At 37.4% G+C, this 14,078-nt stretch overlaps 2 protein-coding genes across 3 annotated transcripts in view; both read right to left on the bottom strand.

The window, feature by feature from the left end:
• Positions 1 to 3,596: 3,596 nt before the first annotated feature.
• LOC128995358 (venom carboxylesterase-6-like) lies at positions 3,597 to 5,425 on the bottom strand. The gene has a single exon (XM_054420355.1). The coding sequence runs from the start codon at positions 5,399 to 5,401 to the stop codon at positions 3,707 to 3,709; it is 1,695 nt and encodes a 564-aa protein (XP_054276330.1). The 5' UTR covers positions 5,402 to 5,425; the 3' UTR covers positions 3,597 to 3,706.
• Positions 5,426 to 8,617: 3,192 nt separating this feature from the next.
• The window catches only part of LOC128994097 (muscle M-line assembly protein unc-89-like), a 264,007-nt gene continuing 258,546 nt past the window's right edge, over positions 8,618 to 14,078 (bottom strand). For both annotated transcript variants that reach the window (XM_054418357.1, XM_054418358.1), the window contains 7 exons: positions 13,390 to 13,538; positions 12,492 to 12,670; positions 12,014 to 12,155; positions 11,264 to 11,463; positions 10,615 to 10,767; positions 9,966 to 10,089; positions 8,618 to 9,381 (listed from right to left, as the gene is read on the bottom strand). In XM_054418357.1, the coding sequence (XP_054274332.1) occupies positions 8,857 to 9,381; positions 9,966 to 10,089; positions 10,615 to 10,767; positions 11,264 to 11,463; positions 12,014 to 12,155; positions 12,492 to 12,670; positions 13,390 to 13,538 (1,472 nt within the window). In that variant the 3' untranslated portion in view covers positions 8,618 to 8,856. The remainder of the gene's footprint in view (positions 9,382 to 9,965; positions 10,090 to 10,614; positions 10,768 to 11,263; positions 11,464 to 12,013; positions 12,156 to 12,491; positions 12,671 to 13,389; positions 13,539 to 14,078) is intronic.

The following is a 14,078-nucleotide window of genomic DNA, read 5'->3' as shown; positions in this document are numbered from 1 at the left end:
AATTGGTACGGCAACGTTTTCTTGTCTATGGTAAAAGGTAGGGATGGACGGGATTGAATTTTTAGTTCGGGACGGGACGGGACGGGATTTTTATTTCCTTCCCAATTTTCGGGACGGGACGGGACGGGATTTTTTTCTGTGCATAAAAAGAAAGTACTGTATTGCAGTTACCAAAAAAAGACATACGAAATCAATTTTTACCATTTGTGGCACTGATCTATAAAAACCAAAAAATGGGTAACAATTTACAGGTACCTATAGTAACTTGTGACTCGCGGGTCACGGGGTGATCGTCTGTATGACTCACGGTCACGGCGAGATCGTCGTCATGACTCGCGATCACGGCGCGATCGTCGGTATGACTCGCGGTCACGACGCGATCGTCGTCATGACTCGCGGTCACGGCGCGATCGTCGGTAGGACTCCGCGGTCACGGCGCGATCGTCGGTATGACTCCGCGGTCACGGGGTTATCGTCGGTATGACTCGCGGTCACGGCATGATCGTCGGTATGCGAACACGGCTCGATCGTCAGCATGACTCCGCGGTCACGGCGCTTTCGTCGCCATGACTCGCGGTCACGGCGCGATCGTCGGTATGACTCGCGGTCACAGCGCTATCGTCGGTATGACTCGCGGTCACGGCGCGAACGTCGGTATGACTCCGCGGTCACGGGGTTATCGTCGGTATGACTCGCGGTCACGGCGCGATCGTCGGTATGACTCCGCGGTCACGGGGTTATCGTCGGTATGACTCGCGGTCACGGCATGATCGTCGGTATGACTCGCGAACACGGCTCGATCGTCAGCATGACTCCGCGGTCACGGCGCTTTCGTCGCCATGACTCGCGGTCACGGCGCGATCGTCGGTATGACTCGCGGTCACAGCGCTATCGTCGGTATGACTCGCGGTCACGGCGCGAACGTCGGTATGACTCCGCGGTCACGGGGTTATCGTCGGTATGACTCGCGGTCACGGCGCGATCGTCGGTATGACTCGCGATCACGGCTCGATCGTCAGTATGACTCCGCGGTCACGGCGCGATCATCGTCATGACTCGCGGTCACGGCATGATCGTCGGTATGACTTGCGGTCACGGCGCGATCGTCGGTATGACTCGCGATCACGGCTCGATCGTCAGCATGACTCCGCGGTCACGGCGCGATCTCATGACTCGCGGTCACGGCGCGATCGTCGGTATGACTTCGTCTCCTGCGTTCGCGGACCTACCGCTCGCAATAACGGCGTTATCGGCACTCGCGAAGCGGAAAAATCGCCGACGATCGGACCAAATCCCGTCCCGAAAAATTCCCGAGTCAAATGTAATCCCGTCCCGATAATCGGGAATATTTTTTTCCCGAAAAATTCCCGAAATTTCGGGACCCGTCCATCCCTAGTAAAAGGTACTGTAAATATTATTTAGATTTTTGTGACAATATAAATATACAGAAGTACAGGTATAAGTTTTGATTTTTTTGTGAGTGTAGAAAAATATCTCTCACATCTGTTACAGTAGTCTAAACTGCTAGTCAATTTGACGCCCTTATGTGCTTAAAAAATTATTTTAAATTTAAGTAGAGTTTCAGGTTGATTGCAACATTAAAAGATTGCTGATTGGTTAACCAATATGACTTTATTTTATTAAGTAACTCCCAAAATTATCTAAACAATTAAAGGACCATGGATTAGTACCTACATACAAAATTTCATCAAAATCAGACTATAGTCAAGTCAAGTCAAGTCAAAATTATTTATTCCATAAAATAAAAAACAATATTACAATACATTGTAAGTAAAAGGAATTATTCCCCCGAATAGACTATTGATCCGTGATCGGGGGAAGAGTTAACAATATCATCAGTCTATGGGTATTGTAAAATTGTTCGAGTCACTGCACTTTTTTATTTTAAGCATATAAACTAAATAAATCTAAGCTCTAAACTAAATAACTGTATTTAAAATGCTAACAAAATTTCTAAAATGAGGTGAATTACTTTTTAACATTAAACACAATGTCGCACTTCGCACTACCCTGTACAAGACTCAGCCCATTGTATTTATTCCAACACAATGGGCTGAATCCCATACAGAAACAATATGGATTACAATGTTTTACAGGTAAAATAAAAAAAAAATATATAAATATAAAAAATGTGATCGATAGGTGTGGTCTGTAGCTCTGTACAAATCCACACATACAGACATAGACACACACACACACAGACATCACTTCGAAAAACACTTTTGAGTCCAGTTGGACCCAAAAGGGATATATCCACTAAAAACTCAATCTCAAAAATTTTGACAAAAATAATACTTTCTCCATATAATTTACTATAGGGGGTGTGGGGAGTAAAAAGTGCTGAAAAATCCAAAAATAAATAAAAACTAGTCTCTCAGCAAATGTTATTTTAAAAGAGATATTGAGGTTTTAAAATTAATAACCGATTGTGTATATCAAAACATCTAACCCTTTTATCTTGCTTAATGTTCCTTCAAAATTGCTTCAGTTCATTCATCGAGTCTCAGAATGATTACATAAATATGAATTACCACATTGGTCTTGACTTGACCGAGTCATTGACCTGTTATCACCACCCTGGGTCTGGCATACCCCCATGAGCATGCTTGTGTTACCACTACCAGTACTGTGTTCATTGGGGGGTCTAGTCTACCCCCGTGCGCATAGTAGTTTCTCAGTTTTATTATCATATTTATTTATTTAGTTTTAATAACTTTATAATTTTGATAGTATTGAAAGTTTGCCAAAAAAACATGGTAGTATTTGTAAACCAATTGGATGGAAATGTCCAACCATAGAGTCCACTGATCTAGCCTCCCAGTAATAAGGCGCGGTGCACCGTCTGCCTTGGTTAAAAAGGAGCCAAGACCAAATTTATGTATAAAACCTTTAAAAAACTAATGAGCCGGGAAAAAATGTAAAATATTTGTGAAGTGTGTTTAAAAGGACTTTAAACCGACCTCTGGTCGAGGATTTTTAAAGAAAAACACACATTACCAAAAAAATGTTTAATTTCTTTTAATTTCTACAAACCGGGTATGTATTAATTCATGAAATATTTACTACTTCCATGGTTTTTGACAAGTATTATACTTTTGCAAAATTTAAAATAATATTTGTTTGCAATAAAAACTTTTTAACTACGATTTTACCCTCTTCAACACCATTATTACATTTCATCATGAAAAAATTAAGGGTTCAAATTATTATTTTCTAAATAGTTAAAGGATATGGAAGGATCATAAAATGTATGTAACAAAATGAGAAAATGAATATAGATATGTCTAAAGTTTAAAGAGCTAAATATAAAAAATTAATTTATAAACCCATTTTTATTTGAGGGTCCAGTAAAACCCCTGCGTGTGCTCCAGCGTAAAAAAAAAGAGTGTGCACGCTTAAGGGTTAAAGTCATGGCAAAGGTAACTTTTAAGGAAAATTTCTTCTTTATAGCTAATCGGATATTATTTGAAACATGTATGTCTGTTTACCGTACCTTAATAATAAATTAATTTAATATTTTTTCTAAGTACAAATAATTACAATACGAATACATAATGATAGAAATATTCACAAAATTGTGAAAAACTTTTATTTAATAACTATAAGAAAATCCTGAAAGTAAAACATAATAGTTTATTCATATTGAGAATATACTGTACATAAATTAAATAGTTAGTAACTTACTCTACAATTCATCTTTGGTATAAGTATTTTGAAGAAAAGATTCAAGTTCGTCAAAATTTATTGAATCCCAAAATTCTCTGTTGCCCAACTGTGCGGCGGACTGACTTCTTATGTCCTTACTAGAGTTGATCAACAAGTATTTGAAGTTCCCTGAATTTCTTAAAACTGGTTCCCATACAACATCTTCTCCTATAGAAGGTTTTCCGGATTGAATAAAACTGGCCCAGATTTCTGTCATTTTCATCATTACCTCTTTATCCTCCTGGATTTCTAATGGTGTCAAGATCGGCCGATTAAGTATATATATCAAATCGTCACCATGGCTTACTCCATAGGTCACATTTAACTTGGAGATAAAAATAGAAATACTGTATTTTCCTTGATATGCAAATTCATAAAAATACACGGGAGATTGATTTACTTCTGCTTGTAACCGTGATGCTTTTTCCATATCCACATTGAACAACCTATCTCCTATCAGCTCGACAAGTTTGTTTCGATTTTGAATTGATACTTGATCACCCTTAAAATAAAACTGTCTAATTTTGTCACTTACACTGTTAATATCAGCTGATGGAATAGTGAAGTTAAAGTCCAAGATGTGAGGTACTATCTGGTTCCAGTTATCATTTAATTCATTGAGAAGTTCTTCCCGATCGATAAACCTAGCAGCAGGGTAAAGTCCTTCGTCCTTTGTAATACTGGTCAGCCAAGGAAGATCTGCCACTTTTCCTTCTGAGATAAGTTTCAAAGGGTGTTCGGACAAGTATGGATTCTTCCCAGAAGTCTCTACTACAACTCCAAAAGGAGAGAAAGGAAGGGTTCCCCAAGGCCAGAACAAGGACTTTAACTGTGCAAGTATTTTCCGTCCTGGTCTCCTCTTCAAACAATTGATCATTTGTTTAGAAGTGTCAATTGGACACCCAACAGACAACGCAAGTTGTTTTGCCTTCTCTGCCGACTTTTCAGCCAACACCCAAGGATTCAAGGCACATCCGCTCATGGAGATTCCTTTCTGGAACAATCCTGTAGTCTGAGGGGAGAGGTAATGCAGATGCACACTGGCTCCGCCAGCAGACAACCCTGAGACAGTAACATCATCTTTGTTACCTCCGAACGCAGCAATATTTTGATTCACCCACTTCAAAGCCAATGCTTGATCCTTAAGCCCATTGTTCCCAGGGACGATTTCATCTTCGGTGCTCAAAAACCCAAAAGGGCCGAGTCGATAGTTGACTGACACGTACACAAAGTCAAATCTGTCCAGGATAAAATGAGGAGTGAAAATGTGCCCGGTTCCATACATAAACGCTCCTCCATGGAAATAAACCACAACTGGAAGATTTGACGAGTTGGATAGTGCCGGGATGTAAATGTTCAAATACAGGCAGTCTTCTTCTCCAGTTATCAAATCTGGACTGTCATAGTTCAACATATGCTGCAAACAAACGGAACTGTGTTGAGTGGCTGGGTAAATACCTTGCCATTTCTCAGCTGGCTTGGGCTCCTCGAACCTGTTCTTGCCCACAGGTGGTTTGGCATAAGGCACTCCAACAAACTTGTAAATCTTCTTCCCCAATGTGGTTTGGTCCTCCACTCCTTGTAAAGCACCTTGGTCCACTTGCACTACTGGATATTCCAATGCTTTGACATGAAAAGTAGATAAAACAAACACAACAACGTATGCTAACAGCATTCTTAGACACTGGCTTCAAACAGAATGAGCTGAATTAGTGGTACTTATTTTATCTGTAGTCAAAAGTCAAGAGAGATTGATAATGAGTGACTTATCTCACTAATTAATACAATCAGTTTCAGGATTTAGATAAAAAAACACAGCTTTGAGAATTACTAAATGAAATAACAAATACATTGGGTTGTTAAGCAGCAATCTCTTAATGTTGTAAATTTTGAAATCCCATTTAAAGTAAATTTAACTTTTCTAGCACATAAGTACTAGTACTAGTAGGCTTGTAGCATTAAGTAGTCCCTTATAGCATTAATGACAGCATTTGAGAGCACAGGCGTTTGATTGTGTTGATTTTAAAATTCTTATAAACAAATTAGTAATTACGAAGTTATGGGTTTCGAGGGCCGTCTCTACAATTCTTTTCATCTTACCTAAACAATCGTAAACAAATAGTAAGTATTAACGGCAATACGTCACAAGAAAAGAATGTAAAATGGGGCGTTCCCCAAGGCTCAGTCCTTGGTCCACTTTTATTTTTAATTTATTTTAATGACCTTCCATTGTCAGTAAAGAGTCAAACTATTTTTTATGCTGACGATACAACATTTTTTCATGTAAACCCCAACCTAACAGAACTAAAAATTCTTGTCCATGAAACAAAGCTAAAAGCATCAAATTGGTTTAATGCGAATGGATTTTTGCTTAATGACGAATAAACCCAAAACATGATTTTTACACTAAAACAAATCCCCACTCTCTTAGTGATCTAAATAATAGCACAGCTGTAAAATTTTTGGGCCTTCAAATTGATAATCAACTCACATGGAATGCTCACATAGATTATTTATCTTCAAGATTGTCTCGTGTGGTGCATCTTTTAGATCGTCTTGTAAATCAGGTTCCTAAGAAATATGTAAGGACGGCCTATTTTGCGTACTTCCAGTCAGTCAATCATGAGATACGGATTGGTGCTTTGGGGTGGTAGTGGTAGAATAAAAGAAATTTTGATTCTCCAAAAAAGGGCTTTAAGAGCTATGACAGGGACGCGCCCTGATCATTGCAAACCTCTTTTTATAGATATGCAAATTCAAACTGCAGTAAATTTGTTCATTTATGATCTGATTGTTTATATAATTAAAAAACCCTGAATATCTTCAATTTAATAATCACAGTCACAACACTCGTTTTAAAAATACTGCGCTGTTAGAATCCCATCGTCTTAGTAAAACTAGTATTTGCCACATAATTTTATCAATTAAAGTGTATAATTCAGTAAAAAATAATATAAATTTTCATTCAATTAACAAATTTAAGGCTATGTTTTATAATTATCTACTTCAGAACCCTTTTTATAGTCTGGATGATTATTTTAAACTGGGAGAAATTGTCCTTTAGTTTGGTTTTAATTTCAGTTAAGAATATGAATGGAGTTGAATGTTAATTGTAATATTTGGCCTGTAAGAGTATTATGTTGTTTATGTTAAAACTTGGTTTGAAATCTGCAAATAGACTTTGTCAATGATATGTAAATGTATCCTTATGGCAAATAAAGATCGATTGATTGATTGATTGATTGACAAGACAATGTTAACCAGTGTGACAGAAAGATAAACAGGGTGATACTAGATTCCACAATAATCCCTTGGTATATGATTCTACAGCTAAATATTAGAAAAAAATGATTATATACTTGAGTTACAGCTGGTTAAATATGTCACCAATGGGCAAACTTTATTAAGTTATAGCATAGATAAAACATACTCCCTTAGTAGATTTCTCATCCTTATGGAACAGCTGAAGACAATTTTATTGTTAGTTCATGTACGGTTTATGTAGAGGTCGTGTTTTGTTTACAATTTGTTTTCCGTTATTACAGCCATTTAAAACCTCGTTTAGCCAAATAATACGATCTAATCATAAACAATAACTTGTCCCCTAGTTATATAACAAAACAGTAAAGCAGAAATCAAGAAATTAACCTAAAATAATTGAAACAAAGTTTCATCGACACTAGCGCCTTTGTGTCACGTACATGAACTAGACACAAAAAACGTGCTTCAAAATTTACAATGGGATGAGAAGTCTACTTGTGTTGGTTAGTCTATGGTTATAGGTACTAAAATGCCAAAATGAAGAATTGAGGATAACTTTTAATGTTTCAAATGTAAAAAATGGATCCCAGAGTATTGCTTATAGTTTTAAAGAAAATTACATCAAAACATAAAAAATAGGTGCCAAAAATAGGTGCCAAAACTTTGTTCAAGTTTAGCTGTAGTACTTTTCAATTGCTCGGATTTGAGCAACAGGTGTGCTAGTGTTATTAAATAGCCCTCAACGATTTTATTCATTATAATACACTCAACTGACATCCTCACAATAAAGTAAAATAGATAAGTATGTAATTTTTCATAGAAAAAAATAAAAATATTGTTTAGATTTCCATATTATTACCATAAACAATATAAATGTCACAAGCACAAGGCAAAAATTCAAACACGTAAATTTTACCCTAAATCACACAACGAAGTGCGTGTATTGCAGACTTGTTAATCAATTGTTGATATGAAACAACTGTTACATCAGATTCGTCTTGACTTATCAGTTTTACTGTCTAACATTATGAGACTTGTCACTCTCTTAAGCTGTGTGATCACTGTGGCTTGGTGTTTTGTGCCGACCTCAATCTACCTCCAAGCCATAGACAGAATAATTCAGAAGTTATCGGACGAGTTGGAACTCGATGATTACCAAGTGCTCTGTGAGAACGTAGAATGTTACAACGAGCATGCTGCCAATTTCTTAAAGAGACTTAGAGCAAAAGACCCAACATTTAGAAGCATCGCGATAGAGCATTGCCGCAAAGGAGAACCAGCGTTTCCAAACTTTATAAACATTCACGCTTACCAACTGAATGTAGGGTGGAACGATACAATGGCTGCTCACATGTTTAAACTATGCAGCGAAACTCGTGACTTGTGGTTTGCCTTTGAAGAAATTTGTGAAAAAAAGGAATATGAAAAATATCTGGACAAATTTAGTCCAGATTTTTAAGTAGGAGATAGAAAAGTGAGTTAAGTGTTACCTGAAAATAAATTATTGTGTAGTAGTTATTAGTTAATCTTAACATTTTGTTTGGCATCAGTATACTTGTTTAAAGATTCTTACTATTCTTAATAACTGCAATTAAGGAGGAGAAGTGTAAATAATTTTACTGTAGAAACATTTAATAAATAAAATTTTAATTTATTGACGCTAATAGTAACAATACAGGATACAATATATTAAATGATACGAAATAAGTTATCATTATGATAACAATTGACGATAAAAGCTATATTTACTCGGCTATAAGCATAACAATAGACTAAAACTGAAAACACAACTATTCTATCCGTATAGAACAATCTGTTTCATTAACAATAACTTTGGCAACGGGCACTGCGAAGGCTTTGTACATGGTATTACTGTTTCCAAAAAGCGAAGGCCTTTTGGAAGTTTTCACTTTTGCCGAATAGTTTAGCGTCCTTTTGTAAAGTGGGAGAAGGCGCTTTGGCGGGCTCACTGTCGAGTCTTAAGCTATTTGTCGTTCGTTTCTTGGCAGCGACTGAAACATTAGAGGCTTTGCCGTTAACACCGTCACACAGTTTGTTAACAGTCACACCGTGCTCAGTTAGTCTACAACTACTAAGGTCGTGCTCGGGCTCTTCGCAAATAGAGTATTTCTTGTTGAGGAGATGGCAGGGAGTGGTGGGGGTAGCCGAGGTGTTGATACTGCTACAGTCACTGATGCCACTGTCACTGCGCTCACTGCATACTCTGCCCCGTGCTCGGTCACGGTCGCCCCTCCCCTCCTCGTCCAGGCTAGACAGACGTGAGGCAGCCAGGGAGGGGCGGGGGGAGGGGGGCGTGCTGGTGCTAGAGTTGCGTCTACTAGCCGCAGACAGTGTTGCCATACGTCCCAGCGCCCGGATAGCATTCCCTGTCTTCTGCAAATCACACACAACACGACCATGCGGATTAGTACACACAAAAGCCACACAAGCTTGGTAAAAAATTTTAATGTTCAAGAAATACAGGGAAAAATCATATGTTAACTATAGGTAGGAGGGTAAATTCAAAAAGGTAAAATCTATTTTGATTAAAATCCACACAATGGTAAAACAAACACATAGTTAGCAGTAAGCACAAATCAATGAAATCGAAAACCACACAACTATTCAAAGCTCAATTTTTTACAGTGATACATCAAACTAAGGCCATTTATTAAACTTTATGTAACTCCGACATTAAAAGATTTACCAAATGTAAACATCATTGTATAACATTTCAAACTTAATCTTTTACTTATTTTTTTTCAAATTTTATATCTGTGAAATTAATTTTAAAGAAAAAAAATTCTTGGGGGCTCCAAGTGAAACTCCTTCTCAGGAAGGGACCCCCGGAGACCGCCATGTCCGCCACTAGCGAAATACGGCCCTGAAGATTATGATAAACAATAATCTGTCTTCCTTAACAGCCTAATAATGTAATTAAGCATGGAAATGGAAATATGTATCAGGAGATAGCTAACCTGCCACTTCCTCCTGATGATGAACTTCTTGAGTTTGTCTGTACACAGCTTGACACTGTTCATAGTTGTGTCACTTTGTGTGAGCCACTTGTGCTTTAGACATTCCTCTGCTGTTAGTCTCTTCCTGCAACACCACAAACTACTTAGTAAGATCTCGGAATAGCTGGCTGGACTCATGGTGAGACAATAGACTACAAGAATGAACTGTACTTATAAAATAGTTAAGTGGTGGCAACAAGACACATAACTAGTACAATATCACGGTTTTACAGTCTTGCAAGGTTCTCTTACATTTTAGACATTGGTTGTAACTCAATCTGTCTTCGCCATCCCTACATCAGTGAATATGCATTCATGCATATCTAATAAACCTCATGAATTCCTTTAGGTTTTTAGATAATCCACTCCATTTTACATTCATGTTTTAAAAGAAAGCAATGCATTTTAGTGACAGTAAGACTCAAATCATCATTGCACACATTCTGGAGTATAAATTATTTTTATTAAAATTATTTTATTAGGTCAAGTAAAAAAAATTCTATTGAACGATTTACAAAATAAACAATTAAAAAATATGGTGATGGGGAAATCAAAACATTTCTTTACTGAAATACAAATAATTAACTATAGTAAACTATGCATAGCTTACTCTTTTCTCTTGATAAGAAGTGAACTGATGAAGTCTTTAGCGTCTTGGGAGATGGCTTCGAATGCTTCGTCGTCAAAGTCGAAGTCGGCCCGAGTGATGTTGGCAAATGTCTCAGCGTCGTTATCCCCCATGAAGGGTGACAGCCCTGACAGTCTGAGGGTGTAAAGTGTTCTATGAGTAGTTGATATAAAAATAGCATACATTTTAAAAGGCTAACAATATATGTCAATAACTAAACATGTTAAAACCTCTCAATTCAACTTGTATTTATTTCTTATTTGTTTTTTTGAACTATTACATATTTTTTTAACTTTCTTGAAGGTGGAAGGGGAAGGAATATCTAAGTTTCATTTTATGGGTGGCATGATGATCTACAAGAATGAACATTGTTACTCCATTGTTGTTAGTACATTGTTTTCTCATTGTTCTGTGAAGTCAAGGAAGTAGTAGGGACTTGAAAAGGAATTTAGTAAGTGATATCATGGTTTGAAAGACTAAAACTAAGTCTGTTCCTAAACAAAGAAAAAAAACCATTCTAGCCCTCCCCCTAAAATACATATATGATATTAAGGAGTATCCTTGGATATTTAAACATAAAATTTAATGTAAATGCTTAAGAACATGAGAGCAGATTATTCTATCCACTCACAGGACATAGCAGATGACCCCCACAGACCACATGTCGGACTCTACACCAATGGGTTCGTAGTTGATGATCTCAGGAGGAATGAACTCGGGAGTTCCAAACAACACTCGGACCGGAGTGTTGGACTGGAGCTTCTGTGCGAGGCCGAAGTCGATGATCTTGACACGATGCGACGTCCTTGTGTGACACATGATGTTCTCTGGCTGTGGGATTACAACCAATATCAGAGGAATATCTGACTAGAGAACATTTAAAATCATACATTAACTTTTAGGATGTACGGTCTTTTTGGGGGAACTTGTAAAGGTAAACAAGATAAAAGTGCTATGAGTCAGAGTTGGCTTTACATTGTATTAGTTCCTCACACAGGCTAGAAGTGACTTTTCCATCTTTGCTCATTTTCTAGACAAAAAGAAATGTTGACCCATTGATTTCAGGAACAATTAGGGATTTGACTATGCATATTTCTATCATGTTCTTTTTTCATCTTATGAACACAAAACTTAAAATAATTTTGAAACAAGTTTTTAGTAAACACAAAAAAAGTAAGGGGGATGCAGGCCCGCAGTTTTCATAGAATGCGCTATGGGCCCAAGAGATGATTTCGCTCCTCTCCACCTACCTTGTTTCTCTCATTTAGTTTTACTCGCTAAATAGCTGTAAGTCAAAGTTTGGTTAGTTCAGATACTCTTGTCTCTGACATACCAGCCTTTGTAATTGGTTGTGATAATGCTATCCAACCCTACAACGTACCTTAAGGTCTAGATGAACAACTTGGCAGGTGTGCATGTATCTGACGCCTTCACAGATCTGTCGCAGAAACAGTATACAATCTCTCTCTGTGAGTGTGAAGTCATCAGCCACAACTCTCTCAAACAACTCACCTCCGGAGATGCTGCACAGAAAGAGGAAACATTGTCATTTGTTAACATAGGGGACCATAATTATCGTAGGAATAGACTTACATGAATGGGAAAGAGTCCATCCTAGCATAATAATTGCAACAAATTTTACTTTAAAAGGTCGATGAAGGTATATGCATAAATATTTGACATGGTCAATAATTTTATTTAAGTTACCATTTAAGAATATGTTTTCTGTTCACTCAGGTGTATAGGTATGAACGATGAGGTGAACTTCTAATTATTAGGGTATAACTGATGGTTTGATGAAACACAAGGTCCAAAAACCATTATATTTTTAACACCTTGTTCAGAAGACAAACACTCACTATTCCATGACCATGACCATGTCCTTGGGGTTGTCAAAGGCCGCAGCAAGTTGCAGCAGCTTGGGATGCCTCAGACAGTTCATTATGTCTATCTCCTCCTGTACTTTCTCTCTGTCTTGCTTCTTGATGCAGCGTACAAACTTGGCAGCCATCGTGTGGCCTGTCCGCAGATCTGTTACCTACGGAAAATAACAATTATTAGTATGGCTTTTAAGTGTGTGAGTTCCCTAATACAAAAGTTCTTCTTGTCTTAGGGATCTCATATTTATTATTTTCTAGGTAGGTTGACCTATAGCATAAAGGGGGTACCTGAACCACTGAAACATGGCATTATAACATAGCTAGCATTGATGATTGGCAGGGCTTGAACATAGAGCTCTAGGACCGAAGCCTACACTTTAACTACTAAACCAGCAACACCTCTACCAAATGAATTAAATTAAACTCTAAACTAATTTTCTACAGTCAAAAAGGACTGTCAAATTTTGGTCTGCAGAAAATAATCAGTTGAACAGTTGAATAATTGTAGCTTGCCCCAAGAAGGATTGCTGCAACACATTCAAAATTTCAACTAGTGACCAGTTAAACCACGGTGTCATCTCCTAAAGACGAGGAATCTGTTGCATTGTATCTGTACATGTTCGATATTTAAATATCGATATTACGTAATACAGCAGAGTTCCAATCAATGTTAATTGGGACCAACCTCTGTTTCATTAAAAATACAAAATAAGCTGAGTTTTATAAAATAGTCATATATTGACTTGCTCAAAAGTCTTGAGAACAAGCGGTTGTACAATAAGACTTATTGATTTAAGATGAGTCTCGCAAAAATAAAAATCAGCAGAATATATTCTTAAGATAAAGATTTTTAAATCAAATATTCCAATAACACTACCTTGTGGACGACCCCGTATCGGCCCTTGCCCAGCTCCTCATGTACAGAGTAGCGTTCCAGGAACTCATCACCAGGCTGAGGGACTACCAACCTCTCCTCTACAACTGTCTCTGTCTCGCCCTCTCCTTCACCTTCGTCTTCCCGCAAACCTGGGAAATAGTTTACTAGAATTATTCCACACGGATACACTAAAAGTGTGTATTTTAAAGTGAAGCGTGATGGATGAATTTTCAATGAATGAGAGAATAGGTTTATTACTGGCTAAGACCAGATAATTAGTTAGGTAGGATCATTAAGGACCATAAAAGCCCTATGATCTTAAAAACAACTCTGGGGTCCAGTCCTATCAGGAACAAAGTCAGTCAAATTTTTTACAGCTCCTAAGCTGTAAAAAATTTCACTGACTTTGTTCCTGATAGAAATGACAACCTTCTAGTTACTAAGATAGCACTATGTTTACTCAGCTACAGTTCGGAATCATAATAAGGATACAGTTTTGATTATATAAACATTCAGAAGTTTTGAAAGGTTTCTGAAAACCTAAACAATATTACTAAAATTAATTCATAAACAAAAACACATTTAAAGCCTTAGTCCATTGAAAGAACTAGACATTCAAATGCCATGTTAAAAGCTGAAGCAAATTTTAGAAAAGAAATTAAATAATTTAGTAGAACTGAGCCACCAGA

Source organism: Macrosteles quadrilineatus, unplaced genomic scaffold, assembly GCF_028750875.1.
Source record: "Macrosteles quadrilineatus isolate MER2022 unplaced genomic scaffold, UCM_ALF_1.0 Scaffold_5__1_contigs__length_97177068, whole genome shotgun sequence".
In the NCBI taxonomy this organism is placed as follows: domain Eukaryota; kingdom Metazoa; phylum Arthropoda; class Insecta; order Hemiptera; family Cicadellidae; genus Macrosteles; species Macrosteles quadrilineatus.
The sequence above is the reverse complement of the archived record's forward strand: the minus strand, read 5'-3'. Positions and strand labels throughout refer to the sequence as shown.